General features: G+C 36.9%; 1 protein-coding gene and 1 pseudogene across 1 annotated transcript in view; one reads left to right on the forward strand and one right to left on the reverse strand.

Moving 5' to 3' along the window:
* VPS13B (vacuolar protein sorting 13 homolog B) overlaps positions 1-15,968 on the reverse strand; it is a 583,949-nt gene that overhangs the window by 369,937 nt on the left and 198,044 nt on the right. Inside the window, exons 21-22 of the mRNA XM_023763624.1 lie at positions 8,077-8,186; positions 40-187 (exon numbers count right to left, since the gene is read on the reverse strand). Coding sequence (XP_023619392.1) covers positions 40-187; positions 8,077-8,186 — 258 coding nt within the window. The remainder of the gene's footprint in view (positions 1-39; positions 188-8,076; positions 8,187-15,968) is intronic.
* Positions 8,641-9,451, forward strand: LOC106699043 (annotated as a pseudogene).

Consider the following 15,968-nt stretch of genomic DNA (forward strand, 5'->3'; position numbering starts at 1 on the left):
GGGTAAGATCACAGAACCTTTAGAATTCTGGACACATACCTGTTACTGTTTTTGTTTTTATAGGGCTGCTGGCGTACTCAGAGGCCTGATATGACTGCTGCTTTGCCAAGGGTGCACTTCCAACAGATGCCTCATCCTCTTTCCTTCTGCTAATTGGCATAACAAGAGGAACAGCAATCACAGGCTGCTGGAGAGAGTCAAATGAAAAACTGAATTACAATTACGTACTAATTCATAAGCAGTGAAAGTTTAACAAGAATTACTGAGGAAAGGCCTTTACAACTTGGGGCCGAGATTTATACTTTGTCAATTCGTCAATCCAACAACCAATTTCTGTCACCCTTTCTCTTCAGGTGTCGCCCCCCCCCCCCCCCGCCCCTCACACACACACACTGAATGACACTGTAAATTACACCCAGTTGGTGTGGCTCAGCGGTTGAGGGCCAACCTATGAACCAGGAGGTCACAGTTCGATTCTTGGTCAGGGCACATGCCCGGGTTGCAGGCTTGATCCCCAGTGAGGGGCATGCAGGAGGCAGCCAATCAATAATTCTCTCAACATTATGTTTCTATCTCTCGCTCCCTCTCCCTTCCTCTCTGAAATCAATAAAACATATATTTTAAAAAATTATAAATTACAATCCTGTGTGAAATCTTGAAAATAATTGTAAATTTTAGTAAAAAGTATAAAGATAAAATAGTAAGAGCAATTCAAAACTAAAAGTAGCTTTGAAAATTAATGTTAGATCACCCCAATAAATTCAATAAATATAAAAAGAAAAAGAAAAGAAAATTAATGTTAGTAGAAAATTAAAGGTTATTCTTAAAAATGATATTTTAGAGCCATACTTCTATAAACTGATTAGGTAAATTTTAATATGGACAGTCCAATATTTTCTGAGAATTGCTGAAAGTCTATTTTCTCTGACAACGTGATATCCACAGCATATTTAGAAAGCATAGAAAAATATCTATGGTTAGAGAAAGCTGGAAAACATTATGATCCTATATTGAATGCATGAGTGCTGAGCTGAACAATAAAGCAGCTGTTTCATCTTTATTCACTGAAATAAAGTCTGATGTTACCACAGATGACGCCCAATACAATCTTGTCAGATTTTTGGCAAAAAAAAAGCATAGGTATTTTTATGTTTGCTGCAGGATCAAAGATCGATGTTGAACTGGGTGGAAAACAATAATCAAATGTTGGGTTTTAGCCACAAACTGAGAAGGAAATTGCAGCTTGGGAAACAACAGATGATAACTGTAATACAGCTGCATCAACGGTGAATCTGGAGGGGGCCAGCCAGGTTGCCATGGAGTCTAACGTTACCCTCAACATCACAACAACCACCCTTCTACAGACCTAACTCATAGGACTGAATATTATTTAGAATATGAATAAACATTTCAATGGCAACATAGGTATGTTACAAAGCTATATAATATAATTGATCAAGTTATAAGCTAGAGGGAAAAGCAAATTATTTTTCAAGTTGTTACTTAGTCTGAATAAAAGGATAAGAAAGTTAATAATGAGAAAATGAAAATATTAACTCTATGAGGGAAGCATCACAATGTAGAGTACCTGCTGTTACAGTAAATATTTAGTCAAAATATTTTATACAAATATAAATAGGAAATACTATTTAAGACCTAGATGAGAAATGCTCAGCATAATGTAAGTATTGATTCAGTTAGATTCTCTTATCTATAAAATAAGGGGGTAGAGAAAACCCTTTTATGCTCTAACATTTAATAATTCCATGAGCCCTTGAATTTCTTAGCCATTATTTACAATCCTGGAATATAACCAAGAATTCTTACAATCAAAATCAATCTATATATATAAAAACCGAAGCAACTGAAGGACCGTTCAACCTTTCGACCGTTCAACCGGTAGCTATGACGCACACTGACCACCGGGGGCAGACGCTCAATGCACAGGCATGGAAACATGGAACAGACTGATGAATCTCAGAGGGAAGGGGGGAGGGGGGAGGACTGGAAGAGATTAACCAAAGATCTTATATGCATAGTAGAGGCCTGATGCACAGACTCATGCACCTGTGGGGTCCCTCAGCCTGGCCTGCAGGGATCAGGCCGAAACTGGCAGTCTGACATCCCCTGAGGGGTCCCGGATTGCGAGAGGGCTTAGGCCAGGCCGAGAGACCTCACCGGTGCACGTATCCGTGCACCAGACCTCTAGTACATAATAAATAATTAGAGAAAATTATATGCTGCATAGTGTGATACTGAATTCAAGCATAACAGGTAAAAGATGTGATTAATGAAAGCCATAGTATTGGCAATACTCAATAAACAAACAAAAATCTTTCTTTCATTGGCTGAAACTCTGGGAGCATTTTCACATAGGTAAAAATACAATAAAAGGCCAAACAAAAGCCCTGACCAGTTTGGCTCAGTGGATAGAGCGTTGGCCTGCGGACTGCAGGGTCCCAGGTTCAATTCTGGTCAAGGGCATGTACCTTGGTTGCGGGCACATCCCCAGTAGGGAGTGTGCAGGAGGCAGCTGATTGATGTTTCTCTCTCATCGATGGTTCTAACTCTCTATCCCTCTCCCTTCCTCCTGTAAAAAATCAATAAAATATATTTTTTTAAAAAAAAAGGCCAAACAAAAAACTTTGGCTCTTATAAGCCTTCTACACAGCAATATTCCAAATGCCTACAATGGCATTCAACAGACCCTCCATAAACATCTGCTGAATGATTGCTAATATAGGTGCCACACGTCACACATGAAGAGATACTGTATGAAGAATAAGATATGTGATTCCCTCTACTTTTCTGGAAATATGGCTACCCCAGTCAAAAATATCAAAATAAGCAATAGCCATCTCCCATTCTCTGCTTACTTCTTCTACCTTCTCGTACTAAGTATTTCCTCAAATGTCAGCTGATTTGTCCTATTCTTGCCCCATCAATACCCCATAATCCCAAAAGACTTAAAGCCTTTCATCACTCTTCCTATAAAATGTCCCTTTAATTTATTATTAATTTAATAAATGTAAAAACACAGGAAATAACAAAGAATAAAATAACATCCATATTTTCAATATAACCAGTAATTACTAGCTATTAACATTTTATATTGGCTTCTTTAAAAAAAAGGGATAGAAAATGTTAAAATAAAGGTAAAATCTCCTCTCACTGCAAACCAATAGCCCATTCCTTCCAGAATCAAACACTATTATGCTTTTGACATAATCCTTCGTAATTACTAAAAACCACTTATTTATTTATTTATTTATTTATTTATAGGGTGGTTTTGGAAAAATATAAACAGATACTGTCATATTTCATATGTCCTTGGAAAACTAATTTTTTGCATTAAATAAAATTTAAAGACATCCATATTAAGAGCTACTGTACAAGTTTTAAAAATTAAGTATTACATCATGTGACTCTGCCATGCTTTACTTATCCTCTTCACTAGATATCATCAGTTGGGTGGTCTCCAATTTTATACTATTGCAACAACAAAGTTGGACGTGACTCCTCAGGTTCATATACATAAGACTGTAAGAGCACAGGTGTATCACAGGGTACGCTCATTTTCAGTTTTACTAGATAATGCCACGTTTATGAATTTTTACTCATAACAATGGTATATGAGTTCCTCCATTTTCTACATTTTCACCGCTACTGAATATTGTTTTTCTCAACTAATATATTTTAAATTAAAGATGATTATTCATAAATTGATAACTATTGAAACGGTGATACAGTCATAGAACTCAACTATATTATTCTCATACTTTTCCATTTCAAAGAAAATGTAAGACTAAAATAGTACATTAAAGGCATTTTAAAAGGTATGTTTTTGAGATATGCTAAATTATAGTAAAATAGTGATACAATAAAGTGCTGATGAAAATGTATGTAAACTATATAAAATTCTGAAATCAAATTGGCATTATAACAAGGGAATTAAAATATACTAAGCTACATGCCTGTAAGCTACTAATTACATTTCTAAAAATATATTCTAAGTGAATAATTAAAGAAAAATGCAACGATTTAGCTATGAACATATTTACCCCAATGTTACTTATTACTCTGGATTAATAGGATTATGGGTATTTGTTAGGTTTTTTGGTTTTGGTGTTTTTTGTGTGTTTTTTTGAGAGAGACAGAGATAGGAAGGGGGGGGAGAGGGGGGGAGAGGGGGGAGAGAGAGAGAGAGAGAGAGAGAGAGAGAGAGAAATTCATCAGTTGCCTCCCGCATGTGCCCCGACCAAAGATTGAACCCCAATCTTTCAGTGTATGGGACAACACTCCAACCAACTGAGCCACACCAGCCAGGTCTGTTAGTTATCTTTTAAGTAAAACTATTATTTTTGAACTTAGAAAAAATATACATTTATATTTAATTTTAAAATAGTTATGTAATAAAAATAAAAGTCAGAATCTTTGAAGGAACTTGGTATCAATCAAATGAATGTCTAAATTACTTGAGCTGCTAAAACACTACTTGACGTTCAGGAACATCTATGGTGTACAATGAGAACTGCATCCTTTATAAAATAACCAATGAAGAATTTACAACACAGTGGAATATTATTCAGCCAGAAAAGGAAATCTTTTCATTTGCAACATGTATGGACTTTGAGGCATTAGTAAAATTAGTCAGAGAATATATGAAATCGAAACAAAACAAGACAACCACCGCCCCTAAATAAAAAAAACACACCCAAACTCATATATACAGAGAACAGATGAGTGGGTGCCAGAGGTTGGCGGGGGAATGGGGGGTCAAAATGGGTAAATTGGTTCAAAAGGTATAAACTTTCAGTTATAAAATAAATGAGTCATGAGATGTAATGTATAATGATGACTGTAGTTAATAATACTGTACAGTATATTTGAAAGTTGCTAAGAGGGTAAATCTTAAAAGTTCTTATTATAAGGGAAAAATGTGTAACTATATTGGTGATGGATGTTAACTAAACTTATGGTGATCATTTCACAATATATACAAATAATAAGTTATTATGTTGTACAGCTGAAACTGATATATGTCAATTACTATAACTCAATAAAAAAAATTTAGAATATTTTTTCGAATGGTCCCTGACATTACCCTTACTTTTCTATGACCCATACTCCACATCACCCAAATTTTCTAAAATGCAAATCTATCTACATCAGTTTCCTATATTTCCTCTTTCCTCTGTAGGATAGTCTTAAAATCTTAGCTATATAAATAAAATACTTTATGAATTGGTTTCCAATTTCTACCAGTCTTTCTTTATAAGAAGACTTGGCTCTAGTCTGGAAACACTGCATCTTCTTTGCCTCTGCTCAAACAGGTCAGCCCAAAACAACCTTTCCTTTTTGGCTTACGCCTATGACGCTAAGCTCAATTGTCAATTCCTCCTTTAAAAACCCACACCTGCTTGTGAGAACTATTCCTCTTTTTTGTGTTTATATAATCCTGTTCATACATTTAACATGGCACTTACTGAGAATGGCATTACTATTTTTAATAATATTTTCAGCCATCTTGAAGAACAGGACTGCTTGCGACTAGGACCCTAGCCTCACCACCACCCAATCTGGTCTCAGATGCAAGCCGGGACCCTACAACCACTTGGGACAAAGACCTGGATACTCACGGAAACCAAGACATCCTGACCGCAGATTACTGAGTCACGGAGCCCATCCGCCTCCCCGCCCCCACCCCCCCAGGCCTCTGTGGTGGCATAGGACCTGCCAGACCCACTCGCCGCGAGCAGGCTTCGCCGATACAGGGTGGCTGTGCGACTTAACCTTGACTCTGGGCGCGCGCGCACACACACGGGAGTCTGTTTCCTGTGGCGCTGGAGTGGGCCTCCCACCGACACAGGGGAGCTTTGCAACCGGCCCCCCAAGCAGACCGGGCACCCTGATTCTCCCTGTAAGAGGCAGGACTGAGCACCAGTGGCTTGACTCTCAGTGCGCACACGTGGGGACTGTTCCCATTGTGCGTGCATGGGATCCCTGATTCTCAGTGCACGTACACTGAGAGCCTGGAACTCCAATTCTCGCGCACGGCACACAGGGACCCAGTCACTGCGCCAGGCTGCACCTAGTGACAGAGACTCCGATACTCGATTCTCAGCACATGCACTCGGGGTCTCTGACTCCTGGCGTGCACTTGGGGACTCTGATTTTCCGTGTACACCCACGGGGACTTGTTTTCAGTGCAGCACATGCGGGGTCCCTGATTCTAGGTGTGAGCACGAGGCAGCACTGAGCGCTGGTGACTCTGATTCTCGGGGTGTGTGGCTCCCACAGACGCACGGCAGCCACACATCTTGGTGTTGGAGCTCTTCAGTGACACTTGGGTGGCACGACGCTCCCACTGCACATGGCTCAGGCCCCTGCAACTCGGCATTTGGACCTCCTGGTGATAGTTAGAATGGGGAGACAACGAAACAATCCCCAGAGGAAAGAAAAAGAGGAATCGCCAAGAAAGCAAATAAGTGAAACTGAGGCATGCAACACAATTTACAATAGTTAAGATTTGGAAACAGCCTAAGTGCCCATTAGCAGATGAGTAGACTAGAAAACTGTGGTACATCTACACAATGGAATACTATGCTGCTGTAAAGAAGAAGGAATTCTTACCATTTGGAACAGCATGGATGGAACTGGAGAGTATTATGCTAAGTGAAATAAGCCAGTCAGCGAAAGAAAAATACCACGTGATCTCACTCATTTGTGAAATATAAAGAACATTATAAAATGATGAACAAAAATAGATACAGAGGCAAAGAAGCATTGAACAGACTCAAACTACAGCAGGAAGGCTGGGGAGTGTTGTGGAGGGGAGGCAAGAGATCAACTGAAGGACTTGTATGCATGCATATAAGCATAACCAATGGATGCAAGACACTGGGGAGCTAGGGGGTGTGAGGGCATCTGCCGGCGGGTAGGGGAGGCCGGGGGAAGGTCAATGGGGAAAAAAAGGAGACATACGTACTATTATTTGTAATACTTTTAACAATAAAATAAAATTTAAAAAAGAATAAAAAAATAATATTTTCCAATAAACTATAAAAAGCTCTAGAGGGAGAGATATTTTCAACCATGACTTTTATATCTTAGCCCAGGTATCTAGTATACTGTCTCAAAGTCTGGAACTATTTGAAAAAGAAAGAATGGCATGGGGGAGAGAGGCAAAAGTTTCAAATGAAATTAGAACAAAGTGAAGAAAAACATTTAAAATATGCTCCTTGATATATAAGTTGTACTTTTTAGTGAATTTTTATATTCTAATGTAATTCTAAAAATGTACATTTTTCTCCTACAAACTAGGTTTAAGTTACTCCAGAAAAAAACGATATAAAGGTATTCCAAGTAGAATATTACAAAACTACAATTAAGTCAATGGGAAATTAAATATTGCGTAAATTTGACCTTAAATTCTAAGTTCTGTCATTTACTGGATTTGTGACAATAGGTAAGAAAGTGTAAATAAGCATTAATTTCTTCATCTTTAAAATGGGAATAAAACCCATCTGTCAGAATTACACTTAAGTATCAGGACATGGAAAATTATACTTAAGTATTCTAGAAACCACAGTTAGCTACTATTTACTTTTTAATTTATATCCTTTTAAACAAACACATATTCCAACTTTTTTGCACCAACTATCCTAATCCCAGGGTTAGGTGCCCAATACATGTGGGTTAATAAAACTAAAGATTAAGAAGAAATGTCAAAATAACAAAAAGGAAAACTAACACTTACTAAGAAATGTTTATGTATCTAACACTCTGAGAACAAACATGTAGGCACTATGAGGAAAAATAGGACAGTAAAATAGGATGACCTACCTCAACTAGCCTCTGTCATGTATCTGCTTTACAAGCAATTGTACAGAAAACACCTTTAATTATCAATGAAACTCTTCTTTAAAGAATAGAAATGCTTAAAAGGGGTAAAATAGGAGACCGAAGAATTCTGCCAAGTCCATAAATGAAATCAATAGAAGAAATACCATATATAACTCTAATAAATGATAGAAAAAAGATTTATTCATTGAGAAAATTATAAAAATTTCTCACCTGCTGCATATGCCGACTGGTTCGTTTCTGAGGCTGATAAATGAGCCAGGTGTATAAGACTGGATCAATATTAACTGCTAGTCCTTGTACACTACAAAGCAGTACGGCACCTAAAAAGCAAGATGTAAAAATTGTTATAATTCCTCATAAAAAATAATAAGCTTGACATCACCTCACCCTGATTAGGATAAATATGATTAAAAAGACAAAGAGCAAGTGGTGACAAACCCTCAGACATTGCTGGAGGAAAAGTAAAAATGGCACAAATACTTTGAAAAACATTTTGATATATTTTCTCCAAAAGCAGTTACCATATGACACAACAATTCTATTCCTAGATATACCGTATACTAGTACCAAGAGAACTGAAATCGTGTGTCCATGCAAAAATTTGTACATAAATATTCATAGCAGCATTAATCACAATAGTTTAAAAAGTGGGAACAACACAAGTGTCCATGAATTATTGAATGGATAAACAAAATGTGGCAAAGTCATACAATGGAAAAGTATTTATCCATAAAAATGAATGATGCATGCTAAAACAGAAAAACCTTAAAGACCATGAAAAAGCCAGCCACAGAAAATCACATACTGCATGATCCCATTTATATGAAATGGCCAGAACTGGCAAATCCTTACAGACAAAAAAGATTAGTGACTATCAGAACCAAGGGTAAGGAACAATGAGAAATAACTGCTAATAGATACACGGTTTTTCTAGGAGTAATGAAAATGTTCTGGAATTAGCAAATGGTGATTTGTTATACAACCTTGCAAAAACAGGGTGGGGCAAAAGTAGAATTACAGTTGTTTGTATGAAAAAATAATACAATAATTAATAAATAATACAAGCATAAACTCTGTGCTTCATGTACTCACAATTGTAAACCTACTTTTGCCCCACCCTGTATGCTAAGAATCACTACATTATGTGCTTCAAGGAATTTTATGGAATGTGAATCATCTCATTAAAAGTGCATTTGTCTTGGACAGGCGCCCTGGCAGCCTATGAGCAGGTCCAAAAGGGGCCCTAGAAGCTGAGAGGCATAGCAGAGCTTGGCGTGACCAAGAGGAAAAAGAAAAGGACAAAGACATTGTGAAACTGCTGGTGATCAGGGGAACGAGCAAAAAGAACAGAGAAGTGGCATGGCCTGGACAAGCGGACCCTGGCCCAGGCAGCCTTCGAAAACGACGCAGAGGAGGCAGCAAATGGAAATGACTGAAGAAAACCTCCAAAACCCACAAGCAAAGAGTGGAGGAATTCACCAGACACCCAGAGGCACTCAGGGAGCACTGTGACATCCCCAAAGTCCGCAGGCCGAAGTCCCCCCCATCCCTGCGGCTGGGGTATGGAGTACACCAAGGGACATGAAAGGCCATGTTTGGGTCTTGTTTGGTGCCTTTGGTATTTTCTAGAAACGTTGTTTTACACCCCCTTGTGCCTTCTGTGAAGGCAGCGCTTTTCAAAGGAGTGTGCCCTCATTCTGGAACTCGGTGAGAGTAACACTATCCTTTTATTCTAGTTTCTCAGTAGCACTGAAGATGAACCTTTTCAGTTTGGACTGGAAATTACTGAGAGCTTACCCAAAGGTTAAGGTCATTTCTGGTGCATCTAACTCATGTGGACAGCCGCCAGCTCTCTCTGCCTGGAGGAAACTGCCCTGAGGGGAGGAGAAGCTGCACGTGCAGCCACCTGGCCAGTGAGAAAAACCACCAGAGCAAGGATGGCATGAACGCCTTGCCCCTTTCTGAGCTGAGCTGGTGGCTGGCATGCAGCCTGTTCCCCCAATATCCCATTCCAGACAAGTCAAGTGGGTATTGCCAGGGAAGACACTGCCAGTCAAGCACTGTGTTCTCTGTAATGGAACCCAGACACTGCCTGCCTCAATAGCGTCACCCCTGGGCTCCAGGCAGCCCCCATATCTATTCAGAGTTGACACATACATGAACCTGCTTGGCATTTCTAGCCTAAGGACACCTCAGAGTGATGGGACTAGGGCAGAGCCCCAGTGCAGACAGGCGTGGGTGCAGTCTAAGGGGAAGCCCAGGTTCCAGTGCTGGAGAGCCAGGATGTTTGTGGCCCTGCGTGTCCCCACCTATGAGACTGCATATGCTTTTTTGACATAAGTCGGGGGGGGGGGGGGAGAATTCAGAAGAGAAAAAAATCTAAGTGTTGGGATTGCGGGTGTCATATGTGAACTGCAGAAAAAAAGCAAAAACAGTTACTAAATTTTAAAAAGTACATTTGTCTTTAAAAAATAATAAGCTTAATATTTTTAGGCAAACACCAATTTCTATATTGGCCGTGAGAATGGAATATTATCTCCTTTTTTGTTTACCTTACAAAACTAATTCAGGATGTGAAAGGAAGCATAATTATAATCACTCAATAAATCATTGTACATTACAGCTTTAACTCTTCAGAAGCAGAGAAAGGGAGCTGCCTAGATGAAATACAGGCTAACATTCTGACATCATACACAAGGCTGAGGTGCAACAAGTTGTAATTCAATCCTACCAACTAAATATTTTTATCCCTCTCTGATAAAAATTAGCTCAGACAGAACTTAACTAAAGCAGAATATCCCATTTTTAATTTATGTATTAGTTATATAGGTTCATAAATAAGGTTTTGCATTTCTACCTATGTTTTTTGATAAAAATATTAGCACCACAATGATGTATAAAATATGAAAGAAGGCGTATTTGTCAGTTTTGCCCTGAACTTTATCTCCAGCATCTAGAAAAGTACCTGCCACAAGGTAGGGGCTGAAAAAAGTCAGGATAAATGCTAGATAGGTTAGATGGGGAAAGCCCATTTGTTCTAAAATATTGCAGATTATTTAAACAATCAGTATTAGTGAAATTAGTATCAATACTGAGTCCTATGAGAAATGAAGCACACAGAGCTGGAAATAGGATGGAGGACAGGGAGCAAAAGAGAAATTTCCCCTTTTTCAAAGCTTTGCACAGAATTTTCAAACAGGCAAAATTTGCCATGTATACTCCTGTTCCACCTTACAGTGCTACTTCTCCCAAGGACCCAGAGTCAGTACAGATTCCTAAGCAGCATGCTGAGACAACACAAGCAAGTCCCCCATCCATGTACCAATGCATGTGCTGATGAGTAACGGTTCACTCAAATACATGTCAGGAAAAAAATGATGGGAGAAGAAAAATACAAGGTGATTGCAAAAGGGGACCCATAAATGAAGTCAATTGGAAAATACAATTTAATATACTTTTTTCTGTAATAGAATGCAAATTCTTCCTGAGGACCTAAATTCTTCTATTTCTCAAATATCAGTAGTATACATAACAAGGTTTAAAAATGCTTTTATCAAGGGGAAATAAAACAGGACTTTCCCAAAGTGATATCCAGTGTTCAAACAATTCTAGCAACTTAACTACACCTGAGACTGTCATCCCCAAGTAGTAAGAAAAACACAGTATTATGGTATGCAGTGGGAGTTCTTTTGAATACTGCCTTTGTTTTACGACAACTCATTTTCTCAAAAAATATTATTAGGTGAGAAATAGAATTCGCCTCCAAATCTGAAAACTAAAAAATGTGGCAGAGTGGGGAGAAAATCATAAGAGAAAAAATTTTAAAGCTTTTAATTTAAAAAAAAAATTAGCTGAACACATTTAAATGAACAACCTACCTTCTGCTCCCCACACCTTCTGCCCGTGACCTCACACAGGCCCTGTTTTTACACTAATCACCCAAACTTGTATTTTATTTCTCTGGATTGTTTGATACTGTTCTCACAGCACATCACCTCTTTGCCCCCTCAGACTGCTGTTCTGCACAGACTGAGGGAGGTGCTAGCATACCGCCAGCGGCCTTGTAGACAAAGCAAACCGACCCCCAGGCCCCTCGCCTCCTGTTTCCGTGAGGTGCTGGTCTCCTCCTTCTTCACATGATGTGCCACTATATTTTGCATTTATACTTTGGCATTACACTCTTGTAGACTTGCTCTTTTATAAATGACATGTAAATAGTTTTCCACTCCCCTCCCTTCTCCAATGCCTATGGTGTTTCTCTCTCTTTCTTGTTTTTGGTCCAGTACATTTTGTTTCGGTGTGTGACTCTGTTTTTTGAATCCACATCTCTCCTCTGTAGTATTTTTTTAAATAAATGTTTACATTAGAAAAAATAAAAATAAATAAATAAACAATTTAAGAAATTTATTTAAATTCAAGTATAATTCAATCTTAAAGATTAAAACACTTTTCTAAAATCCAAATAGAGAAATGAAATTACAATTAGATTTAAATTATTATGAACTGCTTCCTATCACACAAGCCCACTGTAATAAAACTTTACAATTAGTATTGGCATAAATATAAAAAAACAACACAAATAACATATCATTAACAATAAAGAATGTGGTCCACCAAAAGAAATAATAATAATAAGGAAGAAAACAATGGGATCCAGAAGACAAGGGATCCAACACAGGAGGAAAACGATGGGAATCCCCAGGATGGCAACAGTGAATCAGTGACAGGTACATGGAAAACTTAACAAACACGATTATTAAATACAGGAAAAACAAATGTTAAAAAGGCAAGGATAACCATTTATAGGATACAACATTACTGTGACATAAGTAATATTTGTAGGCAGAACTATGTAAATTCTAAAAAAAAATGAAGTACTGGATTAATCAAACCTATGATATAGTAGTGAGACCATGGGTGTATAAGAGAGATGTATGATGGATGCTAAATAGGGTGAAAGTTGGCCAATTATTATTTCCCACAGTAAGACTTCAAATAAATAGTGCTCTAAAATGAACAATTAAGAAAGAGCAACAAAAACCATGTTATTTTAAAAATACGTATATAAACACAAAAATAATTACTGGAAAGAGTTGAAACTAGTTACCTTTTGAAAAGGGAACATTATAAAACAGGTACACTTGCCATGAGAAAGAACTGGGAAGAGAAATAGAAGTAGAGGAGCCTTAGAATGTCTTGCTGAGAAATATCCTGCTAACCACCAGCAAAAAAACAAAATAAAATTTTCTTTGAAAAAAGTCTCCCATTCATTGTCATGTAACAGCACAAATTAATATCTGTGAATAGTACTCATAACACAAAATCAGCATGAGAGAGAGCAAAAAAAAATCAACAAACAACACATTTAGACCTTCAAGTACTGGAGATATCTGAATACAGAACATAAAACAGCTGTTTAAAATACAAAAGTATGGATTCATAAAGAGGAGCAGACAATGATAATGTAGCAAACAACATATTTTAAAGAAAAATGGAAATTACAGAAAGACTGATATAATTGAAGTAAAAACCTCACTAGATGGGTTAAACAGCAGATTATAGTTGAAGAAAAAATAGTGAAATGCAAGAAACACAAGATAATTTAAAATAATGCATCTGAGAAAAAAATGAAAGAAAACTAGTAAAATGATGTTAGGAGACATGGGGACTCATAAGAAGATCAAACATATGTCTAATTAGATTTCAGAGGGAGCTACTAAAGAATGGGTAAAAGGCAATATTGTTAAAAAAATAACAGCTGAGAATTTTACATAATTGTTGAAAGGTAGTAAGCCTCAAACCCAAGAAACCCAATGAATTCAAACAGGATGATTAAAAGTAGACCTATATTAGGCAAACAGAAAAGAAGCTACAAAACACTGAAGGAAAAAAGATCAGAAACGCATCCCAAATGGAGGAAAAAAAAGATTATATGAGGAATAAAAAAAGCAAATAATCGCCTTGGTGGTTTGGCTCAGTGGATAGAGCGTCGGCCTATGGACTAAAGGGTCCCAAGTTCCATTCCGGTCAAGGACACATGCCTGGGTTGCAGGCTCGGTCCCCAGTAGGGGTTGTGCAGGAGGCAGCCAATCAATGCTTCTCTCTCATCATTGATGTTTCTATCTCTCCCTCTCTGAAATCAATAAAAATATTTTTTTTAAAAAAAGCAAATAATCAACTTCTTAGCAAACAATGGTATTCATTACATGATTTTACCTCAAAACTTATATATGTTATATATGTTCTTTTAAAACTATCAAATGTTATATTTAAAAGATGTTAATGGGAAAATTTTAAATTGATTTTTGAAAATAAATATATCAAGTTTTATTCTCTCTACTATCATCCATCTCAATTATTAAGCCACATATAAACTTTTTTATTTATGATGAAAAATACATAAAAATCCTATACAAACAAATCAGTATATATATATTTAAAAGTATTCAAAGCTGCTAAAGACAAAAGTAAATTAAGAAATTACAGACATTCTCCATATTAGGCAAGTTATTTTAAAAGTCTTTTCAGATATGCCAGAAACTAAATGTGCTGAGTAAATTTTTAAAAACTTTCTCAATAAATTATTTGCATACCTTTTCAATTAAAATTTTAGAGAAAGGAAAAGAAAAACAAATGTGAAAATATTTTCACAAGAAAAATTAATCTTGAAAGTCTCATTTATTTTATTATAATGAACATTTTAAAAAGTACTTCACCAGTAAATGTTCATATAAGGTATATGATTATATTATACCAAAAAATGCCCAAATGACTCCACCACACTTGAACTTCATGAATGTTACATAGGTGATAAAACAGAATCATCTATTAATTTAACATCAATTTAGTTGAAATTATATTTAGAGGTAATGTTCTGTTAAATCTAAAGAGATATTTTCATATTATACTCAATTTACAAGACACAGCCTTTAAAAATAACACAAAAGCTCTAACATATAAGTGTGCAGACAATTAGTCTGATACTGAGTTGACTCAGAACAGATCCCCCATAAATCACTAAAATTTGGCAATATATTACTCTGTTTAATTTTAGCCTGGGAGACAACTAATGAGAAAAGTGTGCTTTACTTCTCTGCTCACTGCCAAAATGGTTCACTTATCCACATTCCACTCAGGCCTCACCAATTAGTTAAACCAAGGCACCACAGCCATTTTTTGTTACATCCTAAAAGCTAAAAAATGAGAACTAAAGTAAGAGACAGAGACCAAAGTTGCAGAGCATTAATATTACACATACATTCTTCTTGTCAGCTACAGAAACCTTGTCAACCAATGATACTGTCTTGTAAAATACCAACTAATAAATGGTAAAATGTACCTGGCATTTATCTTGAACAAATGAACGAGACAAAAAACAACAAACAAACAAACAAAAAACACAGACAATAATTTACATCTAAGTTTAAAACTTACTATTTTTCTATTATGCTGCTATAGCAAAGTAAGAACTTCTTTAGATTTGTATAGCTCTTAAGAAAGTATTTGCTAATCTTCTAAGAATAATTTCAAGAATTCTGGCTAGACAGTTCAGTAAACAAAAAAGGATCGATACTTCAAAAACAAGGGAGGGTAATAAAGTCAAGATGAGTAATCACAGTCTAAGAAATGACAGAGCAGGTGTGAGCTACCGACTACTAGCAACTTTATCCAAGGTAATTGTTAAATTTAATGTAAATGAAACCAGAATTTGAGGTATGTGTGTATGGTAGCTCATGTTGCTTACTAACAATTTCCCTTCCCTTAGGGCACAGAGAATCATAAGAGAACTCTATTCTATCATAACAATAAGAATCACCCATACAACCTATCAAAGCTTTTCAACATTCATCAGACAGCAGTTCCAAAGAAACCTAATGAACAAAAACTGTAAAAGTGAAAGGCCCCGTGCCGGGGTCCAGCATAAGAGAAAAGGAATAAATATCAGCTTTCATTCTTGGCACACAGAAGGAGAAGAAAGCTGACAAGAAGAAAACAACTGAACTTTTAACAAATATTTAAATGTTTGGGGTTGGCATCACAGTTTCGAATCTCTGACAATCCTAGACAGAGGGGAGTCCACCGACCTGCCATCACTTTTCAAC

Source organism: Myotis lucifugus, unplaced genomic scaffold, assembly GCF_000147115.1.
Source record: "Myotis lucifugus unplaced genomic scaffold, Myoluc2.0 scaffold_294, whole genome shotgun sequence".
NCBI classification, from domain to species: Eukaryota; Metazoa; Chordata; class Mammalia; order Chiroptera; family Vespertilionidae; genus Myotis; species Myotis lucifugus.